General features: G+C 46.6%; 1 protein-coding gene across 1 annotated transcript in view; it reads left to right on the top strand.

The window, feature by feature from the left end:
* The window catches only part of LOC135397937 (Bardet-Biedl syndrome 4 protein-like), a 28,313-nt gene extending 8,976 nt beyond the window's left edge, over positions 1-19,337 (top strand). Inside the window, exons 8-12 of the mRNA XM_064629428.1 lie at positions 7,554-7,775; positions 10,935-11,106; positions 12,716-12,785; positions 12,836-12,974; positions 18,963-19,337. Coding sequence (XP_064485498.1) covers positions 7,554-7,775; positions 10,935-11,106; positions 12,716-12,785; positions 12,836-12,974; positions 18,963-19,091 — 732 coding nt within the window. The 3' untranslated portion in view covers positions 19,092-19,337. The remainder of the gene's footprint in view (positions 1-7,553; positions 7,776-10,934; positions 11,107-12,715; positions 12,786-12,835; positions 12,975-18,962) is intronic.
* Positions 19,338-19,788: the final 451 nt, after the last annotated feature.

Here is a 19,788-nt window from a genome sequence, read left to right as displayed (position 1 = left end):
ACACAGCCCAAGTTTGACAGTACCTGATGTAATTCGCTGCGCTGGACTCGCTACCAGAACGTGTTGGTAGCCGAGCTGGGTGGGGTCACCTGAGAAATTTCAGGGAGGGTGTTGCAAAACTGCAGAGAGGGTGTACACCCACCCCCAGGGGGGGGGGGTGTAGAGAAATCCCTGAGCGCGGCGCGTCTCGCAGCTGCGTCAGCACAGGTGTTTCCGTGTAGCCCTGTATGCCCGGGTACCTACTGAAGGCAGATACGGTGGCCGACCGAGGAGAGGTGGGCGTACTCCTAGCACTGGGCTTTCAAAGGGTGTTTGTGCTTCTCTGACAGCGCTGCTGTCCTCGGAACTGAACGCGTTCACCACGTCCTTCAAGTCGTCGAAGGGAGTTGCATATAGAAATTGACTGCCTCCAGCCAGGTGCCCCATCTTGTGACAAGAGGTTCAGGGAACAAGCGAACGTCTGGCATCGTTGCTCGGCATGTTTCTCTTTCAGTTGGCGCCTTCACAAAAATTTTCTTCACGACTGACACCATCTTGTTGATGAGTGGGTAGAGCCCCCTAACTTCCTCTGCCACACGGTTGAGTCCGTGCGCCAAACACGTTACGTGCACAAGGTTTGGACAGAAAACCTTCAGTGTGTCAGCAGCCTTTATTATGTACGCAGCTGCATCTGTGTAAAATATCCTAAAGTTTACTCCGCCCCCATCTGGCCAGAGTAGCTTGAGAGCATCGTTCACGAATCTGGCTACAGTGCCGTGGTTTGTTTTCTCAAGTGTTCGACTCGCAAGCAGATAAGGCCTGGACCTTTGATTTTCATCAAGTTTTCCAACAACAAGATGCGCTACGTAGCGACCGCAAGCGTCCGTCGTCTCATCTGCAGCAGCCCACATTGGGTCGTTTCCAACAGAAAACCTTATTTCGTTCACGGCTTTCTCGTACAAAAGAGGCAGGTAATTCTTGTGGAGAGTTGACTCTGCTGGTATCTTCCTGTGAGTAGTATACGTCTCAAGGCATTTTCCTAGCGTCGGGTTTTCGAGTTTGCACGACGGAATATTAGCCGCGACAAAGGCTTCAGAGAGGTCCGCACAAAATTCGTCAAACTCAGGGCAAGTAGGGGTTGTGAAGTCCTGCTCCTCTTTGCCTTTTCAGAAACGTGGCACTGCGACCTCACATGCTGGTCCACTTGGAACTTCCTCTCTGCATTGACCTATAAGAGAAAGAAAAAAAGAAAAATTGAGTCAAGAAACAAACAGCAGTGGGAATGAATTTCTGTGAAGTAAATACTAAAGAACGACCTTGACTTTGCGTCGTTAATAAGTGTCTTTGCGCGTACATTGCGTCGCAAAGCGAGCCCCATTTACGCATATTTGCTTGAGAGATTCTCGTTCGTAATCCTCCCCAATGCATGAAAGCCCATGCCTTGTAAACGTCAAGGGATGAAACCTAAGTGTTACTCGTCTATAGTTGAACGTTCCATGCACGCTCCTTCCTTTACCTTCTTCTCGCAAATCCTGCAGAATAATATCTTTCCGTCGGTGCACAAATCTGGATTCTCTGTCGTCCATCTCTTGTAGAGGCATGAAATTGATGGCTTAGGTCTCGGCATCGTAAGGAAACGACGTAAAAGCGGCAGACGCACGGTAGGCACCAGAGAAGAGAACACGTCATATACTCTCTGTTGCAGCCAGAGAGGGCACAAGCTGCGTTCAGCGCAGCCAGAGTGGCTTCGACGCCCACAGGGAAGGAATCACAGCAGACAGCACGATGCCGAGTGTCTAATCGGCGGCCGGCAATGCGAAATATTATCTGACGAGCAGGGAAATATGCAGCAAAAACGCAAAATATGCAGCAACGTATGAAATATGCATTTACATGCACTTAAAACATACCGCAAATCGTTTGGGACAAGGCTGAAATGTGCTTTCATGTCACCCCCAGTGTAAACCATCTTGAGGAAAAAATATGCATTTGCATGAAAATCCGGTCTCTACTTATAACAAAAAAAGCAAGGAAGAAAACTTATGCATAGCACACACACACACACACTTAAATGGGATGATGGTGTGGTGGTGGTGTGGTGATATGTGATGAGCATCTTTGAGTCTTGTGCCCTAAAACGTAAATGTAATGCCAGAGTAATGCCATTACTTCGTTAAAGTAATGGCATTACTAATGCATTACTAACATCGAAAAACTAATGAGTAATGTCATGCATTAGTTTTTTATACAAGTAATGAGTAATGGTAATGCGTTACAAAATAAAAGTAATTTCCCCACCACTGCCTCCACTTCACTGAGTGGGTCTGCATCTCGGCGAAATCAACGATTGTCCTTGACAGGGTTGATCAAAGGGAGGAAGAGGGGGAGTTGGTGATAGTTCATGTCGCTACACTGCGCAGGCATATTTAAACAATCACAAGAATGATAGGTGGCGCACTAGCTACACAAAATTTCATTCCCTTAGTGTGGCCCACGTGGGTCCCCAAGGTCAACCCCTGCGGCGAACTGACCCAGAAAAAGAGTTTCTAAACGTGGAGCGCGCCACCTATCATTCTTGTGATTGTTTAAATATGCCTGCGCAAATAAATTCCTGTCAGTTGAGAGTCTGCAGATACGTTTGTCTCCTTGTTTTAACCGCCCTTCGTCCCGTCTGGACACCCCACCACGGCACCCATTCTGCGATAAAACGCCACTGGATTGCACGGGTGGAAGAATAGTCTTGAACGACGAGGTCTCTCATTATGCTCCATAATCCACAAAGTTCTTTAGCTGCTCTCTTGAAAATCTCAGCGTTATCGCTGTAAATCGTCTGGCAAACTGCTATACGAGCTGTGAATCTGCGTACCGTATTTTCACGCGTATTAGCCGCGGCTTATGCGCGATTTTTTTTTTCTGACGGGCGCCCTGCGGCTTATCCACCGGTGCGGCTTATCTGATGCCTATTTTTTCCTGGTATTTTCCATATACGCCGATTTTAACGAAAGGGCCAACAGTGTCTCTGGAACAGCACTGCCCTGCCGATGCATGAACAGTGCGTAACAGGGACGGGTCCACATTCGAGTAAATTGATCTTCCTGGTGCATTCCCCCAAGCAGCTTTAAGGAAAGTGGTGACAGTGATTCACGTCTTCTGGAAGATTACTGACCCATCAGTCCACGAAAAACACCCGACAAGGGCACAATCCGATCTTGGTAGAACTCCAGAACTGACCTCCTCAATTGTACACTGTGCCGATCCCGGAATATGGACCACAGGGTTTATGGCCTTCTCTATGGTCTCCTTTGTCGCACAAATCAGTCGTCTCGTATTGCCCGCGGCTTATCTGCGGGTGCGGCTTCTCTGCAAGAAAATTTTCAAAACGTCCCAAAAAACGCGTCCTGCGGCTTATCTGCGGTGCGGCTTATACGCGTGAAATTACGGTAATATGCTTGTACATAGAAACCTGGTTGGTGACATGTCCTCATATAGTTCGAGGTGTACGGCTCTGGCGACGGCACATGTAAACAGGGCAATGTATCCCTTTTGATACATTCCCTTTTGGGACTTCGTCTTGCATTTCAGCGTCAGAGGTCCTGCGAAGACGACACCGATGACTTGAAAAGGGTGACACATTGTTATGCATTATGCTGGAAGTTGAGAACCCACTTGAGTCATACGTCTAGAATCATTCTTCTTGCATGTGGCACAATTCCCTATGACTCGCTTGACTTGTTGACTTGCATGGATTATCCAAAACCTTTCACTGACTCGGACGAGTGTGGGACATACCTCAGAATGCATTGACGGATCACGAGCTCAAGATCAAGAGCTCACCGTAGTACGAGTGTGCTGAAATGAGAATGGGGTAACGTCTTGAGAATGACTGCTGACTTACATGCAGCAGTCTGCCGGCTCTTAAAATATTGTATTCGTCCAGAAGCGGCCTGAGGTCCCGCTGCTTGGATGACTCGAGAATGGGCTTACCCTTTTTCAAACAGCTAATATCGTCTGCGAATGCCGAACTTTGCACTTGCCTGATCCAACAATTTTTCGCTTTATCGACTTCCTCAGCTGACAGCGGATCTACATACCTTTTCATTCTTCTTGCGTTAGCTGTGAAGCGTAACACCCACGCTGTTATTCGGCGAAGGAAAATTCTGTTGCTGAATCCTTTTCACATTCAGTACCGGGCGTGCCATCGACTCAGCTGCTCGCGATATACGAGGGGCGTTTAAGTCAAACCGGGACTTTTCATTTTTCGCAAAAGTAAAATGAACTTACAGGCGAGAAATTAGTTTTATTTTTCAACGTAATCTCCAGCTGCACTAATGCACTTGTCCCAGAGTTTCACGAGGGCTTGGATGCCAGCAGCGTAGAAATCCTTACCGACACGTGGCAGCCATGATCGGACCGCATTCTTGACCTCGTCGTCGCAGCTGAAGTGGCGGCCCCCAAGGAACGCCTTCAGTGGCCCGAAGAAATGGAAATCGCTGGGGCGAGGTCTGGACTGTTAGGGGGATGTGGCAGCAACTCCCAGCCAAGTTCCTGTAAGGTGCGTGTCGTGAGATGCGCGGTATGCGGGCGTGCATTGTCCTGTAGGAGGAGGACTCCTTTGGTGATGAGGCCCGGCTTTCTGAAACTGGATGTGTTCATGAATGATAGTGTTCAACGTTCCCACAGAAAGGTCCATCTTTCGAGCCAGTTCGAGACATGTTATCCGTCGGTCCTTGAGGATCAGGCGCTCCACAAGTTGGATGTTCTCAGGAACTCTGACACTGGGCTCTGAGCCGCCCCGGCCGGGATCGTCCTGCACCGATGTACGGCCGTCTCGGAACCGTTTGCACCACCCAAACGCTTTGCTGTGGCTAAGTGTATCGCGGCCACACTGAGCCTGAAGTCTTCTGTGAATTTCAGATGACTTTACGCCTTCATTCACGAGAAACTTCATCACAATTCGCTGTTCGATGTGCGCTCTCACCTAATTGTCGGCCATCTCGTCTAGCACGTGTCTTCTGTTTTGCACAAACTTTGGACCACTACGTGGTGAACGCGGAGGCCTGTCGCGTGTGAAAATGATGAAAAAGAAGTAGCGAGAGCCATTTGTACACTCAGGAGACAGAAAGCCCCGGTTTGACTTGAACGCCCCTCGTACCACATAGTGCACTTCTAAACTCTCAGCTCAGTTGGAACCGAGCTGTCCGGTGAGAGCCACGTATGAGTCCTGCAACCATGACGGCCCTGTTCACCATAGATGGGAGATGAGTAATTAACCTTGGAGATATACCTCTGGTTACGAGGTCTGCTGGGTTCATATTGCTCGCTACATACTGGATTGGATTGGATTGGAAAAAGAAAAAAATATATGGAGAGGTTAGTCCCGACCCAGTCAGAACTGGCTACTCCAAAACGCGTTTGTGGGTGAAAAAAAAAAGAGCTAAAACAAACAAACAAACAAACAAACAAACAAACAAACGAACGAACGAACGAACGAACAAACGAACAAACGAACAAACGAACAAACAAACGAACAAACGAACAAACAAACAAACAAACAAACAAACAAACAAACAAACAAACAAACAAACAAACAAACAAACAAACAAACAAACAAACAAACAAACAAACAAACAAACAAACAAACAAACAAACAAACAAACAAGGAAAAAGGGGACAAAGGGGAAAGGAAAGGGGGAGACGTTAGGCACCGCCACACATACTGCCATTGTTCCTTCCCAATGTTCCGATGTATTCCAGTTACTGTAGAAGTGGTTTTTTTCGCGCGGAATTATTTTTCGCGTTTTTCGCGCACCCCTCCAAAATCGCGAATTTAAGTTCCCGCGAATAACTCTGGCCATATGAGGGCGAAAATCGTTGGGCGTTCGACGCTATACCGGGACTACCTGACCCTTTCTACTCCATGTAGCATAGGCAGTTTAAGCAAGCGCAGAAGATTGTTTTATCCCATCAGGCAAGATGAAAAGAAATGAAAATTCATCATGCTTTTGTTACTCTTATAAATGCTTTGCACTATACATGCAATATACCACTATATCACGAAGCCAGAACGTGCCTTTCCCCGCATTCTGAAAACCAGCTTGAATGATAGTACCACATCTCAACCGAACTGGTCAGTGCCCCGAGTGATAATTAATAAGAACTGCTAAAATAAACTGGCTGGCTTGCACACGGCCAGTACTATGGCCTCCTAGAGGGTCCCTAAAGGCCATTTGACAGGACCTTTCCTCCTATATCTGTGAGGAGAAGAAAGGAATAGACCTAGAATGCCACAATCCACGTGAACAACGGATGTCTTAGTACGTGCCGAAATATGCCCGAGTATTGACGGCGGCACGATATGCAAGAGCAAAGCACTCCCGGAAACCTGTGTCGCGAATTTAAGTTCTCGCGAATCAATCCTCAAAGCAGCTCTGCTCGAAAACGCGAAAATATTTTCCACGCGGAAAAAACCACTTCTACAGTACTCTATTGCACACGAATTTTCTCCAACCCTGTCGAGGTAAACAGACGACTATCCCATGCATATAGGCAGCAGGACTAGCATCCGAGAAGAAATGCAACTCTGCTGCGGCCTGCTGCTCCCAGATGATCGTACCATAGTATAGTGGAATTTATACACGCGACGTCACAACCATTGTCTCGACATCTGTTCTAAAACTCGGAAGTTCAACACAAGATGTTTTTGAAAGTCGACTCCCAGCTATAGTCTCCCCTGGATGCGGGTGGCTGGAGTCGATGACGTAAGGTGACTCTGTTACGCCACGACTCTGACTCTCCGGTCACGCAAGTACAATAAACGAACGCACCTATGGGGGGCCTCTGACCTAGATAACTGTGATTGAGGACTCTTTTAAGTTATGATAAAGCATAATCCGCAAATTTTGCGGCAACATTAGAGCTTGATTGTGTGACAAACGAAATAACAAGAAACCATTGGCTGACGGTTGGGAAACTATACTGGCTTAAATTTGGACAGACGGCCGGCCGGATGGATGGATATAGCAATAACTTTGATTTCGGCACAGACCGTCGTTTTAATGCAGTGGAGGGTATGATTATCAAGCATTACAAATAAGGCACCTAATATTTACTTAAAGGACAAAGCATTAGCAGGAAATATACTGAAATAGTTCTTATTTCATTTAACTGGCTCGATACGAGTACTACTTACAGAGTACTCTTCTGAGCAAATCAGATTGGCTGATGTGTACAAAGTGTAGCTTTTACCTTGTATTTCTTTTAACTTATCGTTCGATGTAAACACACGTCAGAGAGTGTAAAGGTAAATTTCAGTTCAATGTAGGCTAATGAACATTAAATCTTGTGATGCATCAATTTTATCCACACTGGCAGGGCTTGTTATCTCTGACGAAGAACTGGACATTGACATGACGTCCGTCTACACCGAACGTGCTTAATTATGACGCCCTTTTAGACGTCCTAGATGTAGACGATCTTTGCTACGATATTTAGACACGTTGTTGGCAAAGCATAAGCTTGCACCGTAATGTATATTGTAATAGCACTGTAAGATACATTTTTCAAACTCTTTCCAGTGTGGCGTGTACCAAAAGGCATTCGAAAGACTTGGAGCTGCTTTGGCGTGCGACGCCACGTACACTGCAGCAGTCCTGGCAGCTGGAAGTATCATGCAGACTTATGGGGACTATGATGTCGCCCTTTCCAAGTACAGAGTAGTAGCACCAACTGCTCCAGAAAATCCAGCTTTGTGGAACAACATTGGAATGTGCTTTTTTGGAAAGAAGAAATATGTGGCAGTGAGTATACTCTATTGATATAATGTGCAACGTATATATACTGTATGCTGATTACTGTATATTCTGCCTGCGTGAGCTCTCTTTGTGGTGTTTTGTTTTTGGCGTGACGTTGCAAAGAATAGATGAATTTCCGAATGCTCTGAACATGTAGGGTTTGGTTTCCGTATACTAACCGGGAGCTGTCTACCGCGCCAGTATCACATACGGCAGGTACGCGTAAATGCCGGTACTTCTGCAGATTCATTCGCTATCAGCATCATAAGCCATCATTGTCGTAAGCCGTGGTACTCGCGTATCTAATACATGAATTACTAATTTGATTTGATTTGATTTTGATTTTATTCGGTCATTTCTTCAAGTTAAAACGTCACAAAAACTGAGTGGTCCCTTAGCAGAAGCTAGTGATGGGTCCACTAAAGATGTGACCGACTAACTAATTTCGTTAATTTCTTGTCGGTTGAGACTTACTGGTCTTGTCTGTGTCGTACCTAGTTGTGGCCTGCCTCGGCCAATTCTCGTTGTTTACTCGTGTAACTGTTTGGTGAGCTGATTCGAGATGTCTGTTCATGCCATGCATGGAGGGAGAAGAGTTCATCAAAAAGGATTCTTGTTGTTTGCCACAAGCAGCTTATATTTGGTACATCCATGCAGCTAGACTTCGACGTACAGACAGAATGCACAGAGAAACTGTTACAGAGCCGGGTACAGCTGCCCAACTAGTCATGTCGAATACATTCATACACGCCTTTTTCGACGGGTTGACCCAAAGGCATTCGACGTTGGGTGCGGTATAAGGTAGCTCACAGTACCACTGAGAGACGCGCGCTTTCAACTTTCATTGTATCCATTGCTTCCTACCAGATATAATTGACATAAAACCTGATATGCATACCGTGCACAAACAGAGAAGAAAGGGCACGATGGTCACGACTGAACGCTCTTTTCGGGGACTCAGCAGGCTGTTACGACATGATTAAATGGTGTTCCAACACACAGTGGTGTTCGAAGTGTGCACTGTAAAGAGACGTGATTAGTCGTTTACTTCGTTAGCGGTGATAGTAATCATTAGAACGCGGATATGCACTAAAAGCTTCCGAAATATGCCTGCAACAACGCACCAAAATCTGCAAAATATGCAGCAAAAAAACTGAGCATGAATATATGCAATGTTTTACCCTGTTCTTCGTATGAAAGCAATGCGTCGAATGCATATTTCGCAAAATTTGAGCATTTTATTGGGGGTCACACGGTAAAATATAGCCGCCTTCGTTAGGAGCACACAAGAATGAAGACTTGTGCAGCAGATATAAATCATGATGCAGAAGGCTTTGCTCTCGGCACTGCACCACAGGTTAAAATGCGAAGGGCGCCCGTATTCATAACGGTAAAGAAAGTGGCGAAGGCGAAGTACGGCTTATCGACCACGCACGCGCAACGATAACGTACTCCGACGCCAGGCGAGGGCGCGAGCCTTGAGTGCCAACTGTAAGGTGGAAGCTGAACACCACATCCCCCAGGAACATAGAAAATATTCGATTCTCCGATTCACCTACCTGCCTACCTACCTCCCTAACTTCTGAAATATGCCTGCAACAATGCATCAAAATCTGCAAAATATGCAATAAAAAGCCTGAATATATGCAATGTGGTTTCCCTGTTTCCACACTGTTCCCTCTGCAATGAGGGGTCTGGAACACGGAAACTACATGACAGGAAAGACGATGTGTTTTTCAATGAATCATGTGAAACGAACCAGAATGATGTCTACTGAATGCTGAAACCCTCTCGCTTCTGCACCGTGACGCCCTCTGTCGTCGTGTATCCCAATTTGGCTACGACACTATGGCACTGGCTACCTTACTGGCAGGTCCCCCAAACTCACCTCGGAAAAGCGTGCAACGAAGAAGGCCGCCACTAGATACCCCACTGTTGCCGTTCCGGATCACTTCAGCGCGCTAAGTTTAGCGGCAAAATGTTTTTGTTGTTTCTGCGAATGAATCTAGTCTTTATATGTCCAAATAAAACGCGTATAACAACTTTCTGTGTCGTGTTTCACCTTTTCGGTCCCGTTTTTAAACGTGTTGAGCGATCGGAAGGATCTAGTGCACGGCTGCGTCCATCACATAGCGTACCTGTCGTACCAGGCGCCGCTGGCGCAGTCGTCCATTTCTCCTTCGGTGACTTGGCCTGGCTTGGATTGTGCTTCAACTGGATCTTTAGCGCGCTACAATCAAACGCAAGCCAACGTCTGGTAACAATGGGGTATCTAAGGGCGGCCTCCGGCATTGCACGCATCGGGATAGGAACAAATACATAGGAAAATGGCGCCCTTGGGGGACCTGCTTACTGGGTCCCGTTCTTCAGCCGACCCAGTGGGCCGTCAGTGGGCGCTCCTCCGCTTTCTCCACGCTTCGAACCTTGTCGACGCTGTGTGATTGTGTGACTGTGTGTGTGATTTTTCAGTTTTAGTTTTGTCTTCTTTTTTCGTTCCTTTCCTTTTCTTCTTCTCCTTTTCTTTTCATTTCTCTTTTCTTCTTTTTTGGAATAGCAAGCCGACCTCCACCTGGCTGAGTTAGTTATTTTTTTCTTAAATAAACATATCCTCCCCCCTCTCACTACACCAGGAACAGTTAATGGATTTTAGGAGAGCATTCAGCGCTAATTAGTTTGAATTAGAGGCACTAAATAGCTATTAGTGACTCTAGTTTGAATGTTTGAATTGATAGGAGATGCCGTCTGGCCCCAATGTGGTGATAATCAGAACTGACCACTGTAAGGTGTTCAATGCTGAAGTCTGCGTTAATGAGGTCATCGGCTGAAAGTACGCAGTGGTGTATCAACGATCTCTACTTGGAGTTTCTATGGCTCTACATCATGACTAACCTTTCCCTTCTCTCTTTTTTTTTATTTGCATTAAACATATTCTCCCCCCTCCCTCTACGGCTATTCCAGACTCAAAAGAAACTACCAAGAGAGAGAGAGAGAAAAAAAAAGAAGGAAAAAAAAAGCTAGAACATCTTTTTGTCTCTGCCTCTTGTTATATCCTACATTTGAGTTTATGTCGGAATATTTATTCTCCACCCTGTTCTAACTGTCCAACAGGAGCTACATATAAGTGTGAGGATCATTCTCGTCTTCATTTTTTTCTGCCATATCTAGGCTATCAGCTGTCTAAAAAGGGCAAACTACCTGTCACCTCTCGACTGGCAGGCACTGCATAATCTGGGATTCGTTCATCTGACCATGCAACAATACGCATCGGCATTTCATTTCCTCAGTGCTGCGGTCAACCTCAACCCTCAAAGTGGTCAACTTTACATGCTTCTTGCACGTATGTCAGTTTTACATTGGATATGAATAAGTGTTTTGGCCACTTGCACAGACTCGTGCCGGTTTTATGGGCCTGTCACACTGGTGCGGCACGACATTCAACACCTCGCGACACGATGCAAGTAGTCGAAAGCTGTCGTCTCATGTAGAGTCGTTCTCTAAAAATGTCGCCTACTTACCGTCACACTGACGCGACACCACCGCGACACGACAGCAGGACCAGTGTCGTAATACTCGTTTTGTTAGGTTCGTGTAAAACTCGCTGTTGTTGCTTTCCCCGGGAAACTTTCGTTTCAGCGAGACTCGGTTCCGGAAGGCGGCGCGCACATCATTTTGGAGAATAACGTTTTTAGGAAATACCAGAGTTCGAGGTAACTCGTTACAAGTAACTCGCTACTGTAACTAAGTTCCTTGTTTTGGTAACTTGTAACTTAACTCGGTATACTTTTGCGCCGTGGTAACTTTCAGAGGAACTCGTTCCTTTTTCAGGTAACTTTGCCAAAGTAACTTAAGTTAAGTTCCAAGTTACTTTTAACTCGCTTTTCACTCACGTCCACATATTTTCTTGCTTTCTCTCCGGTTCCTTCATGTCATTTTTTTGCCATTTGCATTTGCCATTTGCATTTTTTGCCATGAAACGTGATATTCAATCAATGATAGTATTTTATTCAGGAAGTAAGAACCGCTGCCATTGAAATGAAGCTGAACCATTGTGCACCCACAGGGAAGATGCAAAGCGTTCGAATAGACCTCTACCAGCGAAACGTCATCATGACATTGGCAGACAGACTGAAACCGAAAGAAATCGGAAGGATAGGGCTGGGTTCCACGAACGGGAACTTGTTCTCTGCCTCCCATTGAACGAAAAGCAGGACCAAGGGTCGCGTCCCTTTAAGGGACCATATCGTAATCCCCTCAAGACCGTGGCTTTCGGGCGCGACCTTGTTCACCTCTAGCTTCGAGCGTAGTTCAATTCTATCAAATTTGTGGCGCTGTCGAACACTATGACATCATTTGTTTACAAACAGGGAGAGGTCTATTGTTGGACATAAACGAAAACGATCTAAGCGTGTTGCACTCCTCCGCAGGCAACTCAAGGTCTAACTCAACTGCTCATGCGCGCTGCACCTGCGTAATGCTATTTTGTGTCCGAAGTAACTTGGAAGTAATCGTTCTTTGCTTTAAGTAACTCAGTAACTGCGAGTTACGTTACAGGCTGAAGAACTTCGTTATTAACTTCATTACATTTTTCGCACGGCAACTTAACTTGTAACGAGTTCTTTTTGACGGGTAACTTCTCAGTCTCTGGCGAAATACGTACAGTATCAACATTGCTTCGGTGGCATGACATGTGGATTTTGGCATACTTGACTGATATGGTCACGCACAATGTAGTTTTTTTTGTTTTCTAACGTTTGAGACAGCCGGATTAGAGCCACGGACGAGCGGGTGCCCAGTCGGCCGCTGGATGGAATACGCGATTCACCGGCTTTACGTCGCGAGACAACTATATGCCCGACGATTTAGCGTCGTCGGTCAGACTAAGCCACAATTTCATCGTGCTTCACAGATGATAACATGTTTTAAAACGAAATTGTATCCATATACAGTTGCCCTGAAAAACCTGCAAGACCCAGAAAATGCCAAGACAGCGTACCAAAAGGCCTTGCGACTGGATAAGTAAGACACACACAGAAGAGTGCAATGTTTTTATTTTTTGCTGCCCTTAGTGACCCTGTAGTGTGCCTCAACTTCGCAATTCTGCTCTTCAACTCTGGGGACCACAAGAAAGCCAGTGAGCTGCTAAATGATTTTGAGGTCCGCTGTTCTGCGGCGCAAAGGAGTCCCGCTATTGAAATGGATGCTGGGGTAAGTTTCCGCAGTGTCAATTACAGCATGTGGTAAACTATGCACACACAGTGGACGTCCGTATGGTGTGTTGTTCAGACTCTCCTTAGCCTCAGTGGTGACAAGAAATACTTTTATGTAGGGATGTGCCAACCGAATCCACGAATCCTAGGCAGGGATTCCAGATTCGGGAATCCGAATCCCAGTGCCCAAAACGGCGAATCGAATCTTTCGAATCCATCAACCACGTTTGTTCATTTTTTTAACCATAAAGCAGTCGAGGTGCAACCTCATGTCTTGTGTGCCCTGAATTGTGTACGTCCTCAGGAGTAAAATGCCGCAAAATTTTCTCACATAGACGTTATAGCTCCCGAAAAAACGTAAATTTAAATCTACTGGCAACACTGTGGCGAAGCAAACCGACGAAACGCCAACTCCGCCAAGTACGGTGGCGAAAATGTCTCATGCGCACGACTCTGGGCCAAACAGAGCAACGTACGATAGCAGCGCCACGGTGCTGAAACAAGGCCCAGGTATAGACGTTTAGCTACTGAGTACAAGATTCGGCTTTTGTTTATTTTATTTCACACAAATTACATTTTCTCAAAAGGTAGTATTTGCAAATCCCAACAAAAAAGCCATCTATCTGTTTATTGGTATCCTTGTTTACAGGGTTGCTTGACAAATTGAGGACTTCTTCTCACCAGGCGTCGCCCCGACATTCTTGACTGTGTTTTTATTTACCAATTAAAAATACTTAGAGTAAACTCCTGCGCATATTACTTGTTGTGCTGAACCTTTGAGTCTAGCACTCTCACGTCATGCTGATTGCATAGGTTCGACCTCGACTGCTTTATAGTACCTTTAAATTGGCGCCTCCGTAGTCCGCCGAAAGCCTCATTGACCGACAAGTGTTTTCTTGTTTGTTTGTTTACATTGCTCTGGACTGAAAGAGTTCAGGCAGGAACTGTTACATTACAAGTTTAAAAGTAATATGGTTTTGCTTTTGATTGTTGCTTTAGCTTTATGGAAATAATTCAGGCTCGATAATTTATGTATTTCTTGTAGGCGATGAACAATATGTTAAATATGTCAAGTAAACTATATGGGTATACTTCCTCCCGAAACTGAAGTATTATTATTATTTTTTTTCATTAAACATAAGTATATCATATTCTGCTTCAAAACACTCTCCAGTAGAAGTTTTCTTTTTTCTTGGCTTTTTAAACTCTTTTTAAAGAAATGATTCGAAAGATTCGTGGATTCGCAGAACCTTCCTTGGATTCGGATTCGGATTCGCAAAATTCTGGATTCGTCCCATCTCTACTTTCATGTATGCACGACACACGGTACAGGTTTAAACATCGCCAAAGTGTATCGAATATGGAACCGAACTAGCAGGCCAAGGCGGACCCATGCGACGGAGATAGCGTGAAACTTGAAACGAATGCGACTTTTCTGTACAGGGGAAAATGGGATAAAGGAGCAGCTGGACTGGAACACTAACTGCTTTTGTCTTTTTTACTAGAGGCACACAATGTAAATTGCAGAGGCTGAATTAACAGTTAGGACGAACGCAACAGTTAAAGGGATAGTTCGCTCTGCAAGCATCATTTCGCAGAAATCTGTTTCCACGGGTAGTGTATTCCCTGGTTTACCGAATCATTGCTGCACTTTTCGCAGCTCCACAGTTGTCCTCCCTCTCCTATTGCCCTTGCAGCGACCTCATTGGTCCCTCTCCCAAATAAGGGGATAACAACCCAAGGCTGGGATCACATGGTTTTTGTGGAGCGGACCTTGCCTTTATGCCGCACCAATGCCCAAGCAATAATCTCAAGGACGGCAGTTGACGAAAAGATGGTTCTTGAGATCATTAGAGACACATAACTGCACCTTGTGCATATATTATCCAGAAACATCTCCAGCAATTCGCCCGGCAGAGATGGAGATCGTTCTGCTCTTCGGTATCTCCATACACACCATAATCATTCATCAAGCCGCATCGGAGATATTGATGAGAGAAGACGTTTGCAGCCTCTTAACCAGGTCCTGGGCGTGCAGGAACCCACAGGTCCTCAGCAGAGGACATCATACCTGCCAACTTGGGAACATCCCAATTAGGGAGATTTCAAAAGCGGGGGGGGGGGGGGGGTCGGAGAAAGCCGATGTAGGGTGGCTTTTATTTGCATATATAACAGGAGCACACTTCACCCCAGCAGGCTCATCGGGCACAAGTTTTGCAGCAACAGACTTTGCCCTCTCCAACAAACTATCTGGGTGTCAAGCTGTGGCAAGGCTATGATACTTTCTCAAAAGAACGTGAGGACACAAAACTATGTCTCTGTTCTCTTTGCGAGGTACGCAAGGTCGAAACAGCTAGTGCAAAGGCACCTTTGTTGCCCGAAAACATGGAGGAAGTGCCCGGAAACTAGAAGTGCTAGAACTAGAACCATGACCAGAACCCCTGAACTCCGTAACACAGAGGCTCCGGGAAGCGGCAGCGATGCCAATGGCAATTGGGCTGGTATTGGATTGACGTTTTCGTCTATGTGCCCAGAGAAAAAGCAGGCGTTTGAGATATAGAGAGGGAAACTGCATTTTCCGGGAGATTTGCTTCTCGGCCGTAAAATCGTACAAACCGGTCCGAATCCGCGATGAATCGGGAGAGTTGGCAGGTATGGGACATGTATCGAGCAATAGACTTCGAAAGCAGGGCACAAGATCCACATATGGACAAAGACTTCACTGTCCAAAAGCTGGAAGCTGTCGTACGCCTCTCCGCGAGGTATTCAACCCCTGGACCTGCCGGGGTTTCATACAAGGCTATAGCATGGTTGGGTTCCTCGTTATACTCTGTACAACTGTCTCTTATCAACGATTCGTGGTTGAACGTCGTCGTCCTTCCTCGTCACGGAAGACGTCGCAGGGTTGATCAGCATTGAAACCGGAGAAACCGCCTCAAAAGCTGGCTTCACGCCATATCAGCCTCACAAATTGCCTGTGCAAGATAATGGCTGGTTCTCAGAATCTCGGCGACTGCTTCCTTGGGAAATGGCAGGTTTCAGAAAGGTGCGATGCTCAATGGATTGCATTATAAATAACCTATAGGCTATAGTCACCCATAAGGCTCGGGTGAACGGTGAGCTAACGGTTGCAGTTTTTCTCGACATAAAAAGGGACTATCGTACAAGTCACGATCATGTCCTTCATCACTTATACAGTCTGGACATCACAAGGCGTGCACTTCACTGGATTGCTGATGAGGACAGCAAAAGGCGACACATGCTCCCATAACTTGACACTTGACAGATGAGTACCTCAGGGAGGCTTCCTTAGTCCCCTCTTATTTAATGTCGTCTAGGCTACGCTGCCTGCTCTGTTACCTTGGGGCGTGTACATCAGTCTTTATGCGGACAATAATTGCATATGGTCCTCAGGAAAGCAGTGACCAGCCCCACTGCATTGCCTTCAGAGTGCCCTGGGCACGCTTGCACGAACGTGGAGGCTATTACTCAGTGTTGACCTTGATAGCTTCGGTAGAGCTTTCGCACGGCACTGTTCTCGACGCTTCCCTTTCTTTTAGCACTGGCAAAGCTATCAAGGGCAGCACTGAGTCATGGCCTCAACGTTCGTGCAAGCGGGCCCTGGACTGTTTTGGAACCTTCCTACTCCAGAGGGGCATAGACGTATCACAAGAAAAAAAAAGTGATGCTGCCTTTTAAACGGCAGCATCCAAATAAATTTTAATTTCATATTGGTGGGTTGGGTACCAAGCACGCCGAGTACCGCATCATAGGTTCATTGGGGTTTCCCTGGATCAGAGTTTGCCGTGAACTGCGGAGGTGTGCTGTCTAAAGGCAAGAGCAGAGAGTCAACTGAGCGTACTGCGATGCTTATGTGGCTCTCGGTGCGGTAGCTCCCCGTAAGCGGCTCCAGCATAAGCCAGATGCTAGGGTACCACATACCAGTGCTTCACAATCTCCGTTTCACAACAAAGCGAGCCCTGGAGACCATACTGGCAAAGAGTGCTAAGCTTGGCGTTCCTCCAGCTGCCTCAAACGTGGTAGCTATGACAGAGGCAAGAGAACCACCTGTACCGTTCTCGGGATACAAGAATCGTTTCGCCAGTATGCACGACCGGCAGCGCGTCAACATCGTCATCCTCTGCTGTGCCATATTGCGACGCTCCAGCTCTGCTTTCACTCATACTATTCAGGTACAGCGCTGCCTTATACCTAAACACAAGCAGCCGCCATGCAAACCCAGCTGTTCTATCATCGATCCTACAGCCTCCCGAAGCGAGGGTCAATGTCCCGGAACTATACGGGGCAGGCAGGATGTATCGGCCCAAGTCCCCGACAGCTTAGTCTAGATTTATGAAAAAGGTCAGTGAGCAGAATAAGACCCTTCACCGATGCATCAACAACGTCTGGCTCGTCGTCATGCGCGTTCGTGATTCCTGAGATGGATGCTAAAAGATCGGTACGTCTGTCATACATCACCTCGGCTTCAGTAGCTGAGCTCCACGGTATACACATGGCTTTAAGCTTCATCGCTTCTCAACCTACGAGTTCTCAATGGTTGTGTAACGGGGTCCCTGGCATTAGTGGTGCATGATGTGCTACACCTACATGATGTTGCAATCCCAGATGGATATAGTATCAGGTTTCAATGGATCCCCGGTTACTGTGATATTGCAGGAAATGACGCTGTGGATGCTGCTGCACGCCGAGCACTTCAGCACAGTCACGTCCAACTAAGGTCCATTTACTTCACCAAAGGCGACGTAAAGAGGGCGATCAGCGGACTGCGACAACAAATGTTCAACGCTTCTGACAGGATCTGCTAGGTCTTCGCTGCTGTACATGGTTGGCCCTGAGTTACGGTTTCATCTCCCCTCGACAAACTGCCGTACCGTGTACCACCTCGACAACCTGCCGACAAATAGTACCGTACAGCGATCGATTGCTCTACAAACTGACCAAGTCTTCTTCCAACTGCAGCGAGCGTGAAAGTGTAGAGGACACAGAGCACATACTGCTTGCGTTCTCCAAGTACGCTGACAGTCGCATGGCTCTAGGAGCAGTAAGTTTGGAGCATATGGACGCCCGGCCCTTTGACATCGGCTCCTCAGCCATCGCATCATCAAGTGTCTGCTTTGAAAGCGCTCCAACGTTTCCTTGAAGAAACCCAGCTACTAGATATTTTGTGACTTTTCGACACATGACAAATTTTCCTCATCGGCTGAACTACTTCCTTCCCCTGTTTATTTTTCTCTCCCCCATGTTCCTTTGTGCCTGTGCTTTTTCGCCCCTTTCTGTGTAAGTGTACTGGGCGGGTATACTCAGCAGGACTTTGTCGCGGCTTACGTCCCTATTGTTTTTTTCTCTTCACCACCGCCGCCACCACCACCATCATCATCATTTCGCCAACAGAGTCAAAAATCAGCGATCTGGTGTAGGTAGATGGAAGCAAAGACCTCTTGTCGTGAACGGCCGATATTTCGAACAGAATATCGGCGAACAACAACAGAATTTCGAAATATCGGCGGATCACGACCACAGGCCTTTGCATCTACCGCATGGGCGTACCAAGAGGAGGGCATGGGGGGCCGTGGCCCCCCTGGAGCTCCAAGGTCGCTTGTGAAAAAGTGCGCTCTTCAGTCATAGGTCATGACTATTTTCAGGTGTCATAATAGGAACCTCTAAACACCCGCACAGTCCGCAACGTCCGCTTCCAGAAAAAGAGGTGGTAGGGGGTGCACTCTAGTCCCCCTCCCCCCGGAAGCACTCCCTCCCCCCATAAAAAAAATCATGGGAACGCCCATGCGTTAACGGAGACATTTTGTTGCTCAGTCGGAAAGCAAATTCATTTACACCATTCACAATTCGATGAAATTCCACAAACGAATCGCGCAGCTTTCACGCGCACGGGCCTACAAAATGGCCCTCTAGTTGATATGCTGTTTCCTGCAATGTTGGGAAATTGTTGACTTTCTTACATCTACAGGTAGTACAAATGGCAGGCAACTTAGCTTCCTGCCTGCGGGCAAGCCACAAGGATGAGGTTTCAGGGCAATCTTCGTCCCCTCAAGGAGAAGCTGACACGCAGCCACAAGCCTCGCCGGAAGAATCGTAACGTCTTCTAACAACGCCATGCTCTTGGAATAATAGCAGTAGCAAGCGCATCCGGGTCGTTCCAACATCCTTCACAGATCTTCAGGAAGAAATACTGTGTGGATCGATTTCCAAGATTACGAAACGAAACTACTAATACGTGTACTATACATACGTATACTCCAGCTGCAAGTTACGCAAGTTGCAAAATGTGAATTACGGGAACAACTAGATTGTATTCACTGAAAATAAATAAATTTTGTAGAACATAGAATTTCCATGTTAAGGGAAGTCCCTCAGGACGAGAGCCGCTCTCGTCCTGGTGCACGTCCTGGGGCACTTCCTTCCACTGGGGCATTTCCTTACCGGTTCACTGAATTTTCTACCCTTTTCGAATTTCCAGCGTTACTGCTGCGTATAGTATACACTGTAATAGCAGTTCTTACCACTCTTCTTCTTCTCTTCTCTCTCTCTCTCTTCTTACCTCTCGCCGTTCTTATATTAGCTTTGTTTTGTCAGTACATCGTTGCACGCACTTGCCTTAGTCGGTTAAGTCATACCCTAATGTACCATTACCTCACGCGAATTCACCTGTCTGCCTTATTGGGTTGCATGCAATAGTTAACGTACCACTTTCACACGCTGGTGCGGCTGATGGATGCTAGCAGCCATCATTTCACTGTCCCTTGCTTGTTAGGAAACGTAAGAATGTAGCTAGC

The sequence above is a fragment of the Ornithodoros turicata genome, chromosome 1 (assembly GCF_037126465.1).
Source record: "Ornithodoros turicata isolate Travis chromosome 1, ASM3712646v1, whole genome shotgun sequence".
In the NCBI taxonomy this organism is placed as follows: domain Eukaryota; kingdom Metazoa; phylum Arthropoda; class Arachnida; order Ixodida; family Argasidae; genus Ornithodoros; species Ornithodoros turicata.
The sequence above is the reverse complement of the archived record's forward strand: the minus strand, read 5'-3'. Positions and strand labels throughout refer to the sequence as shown.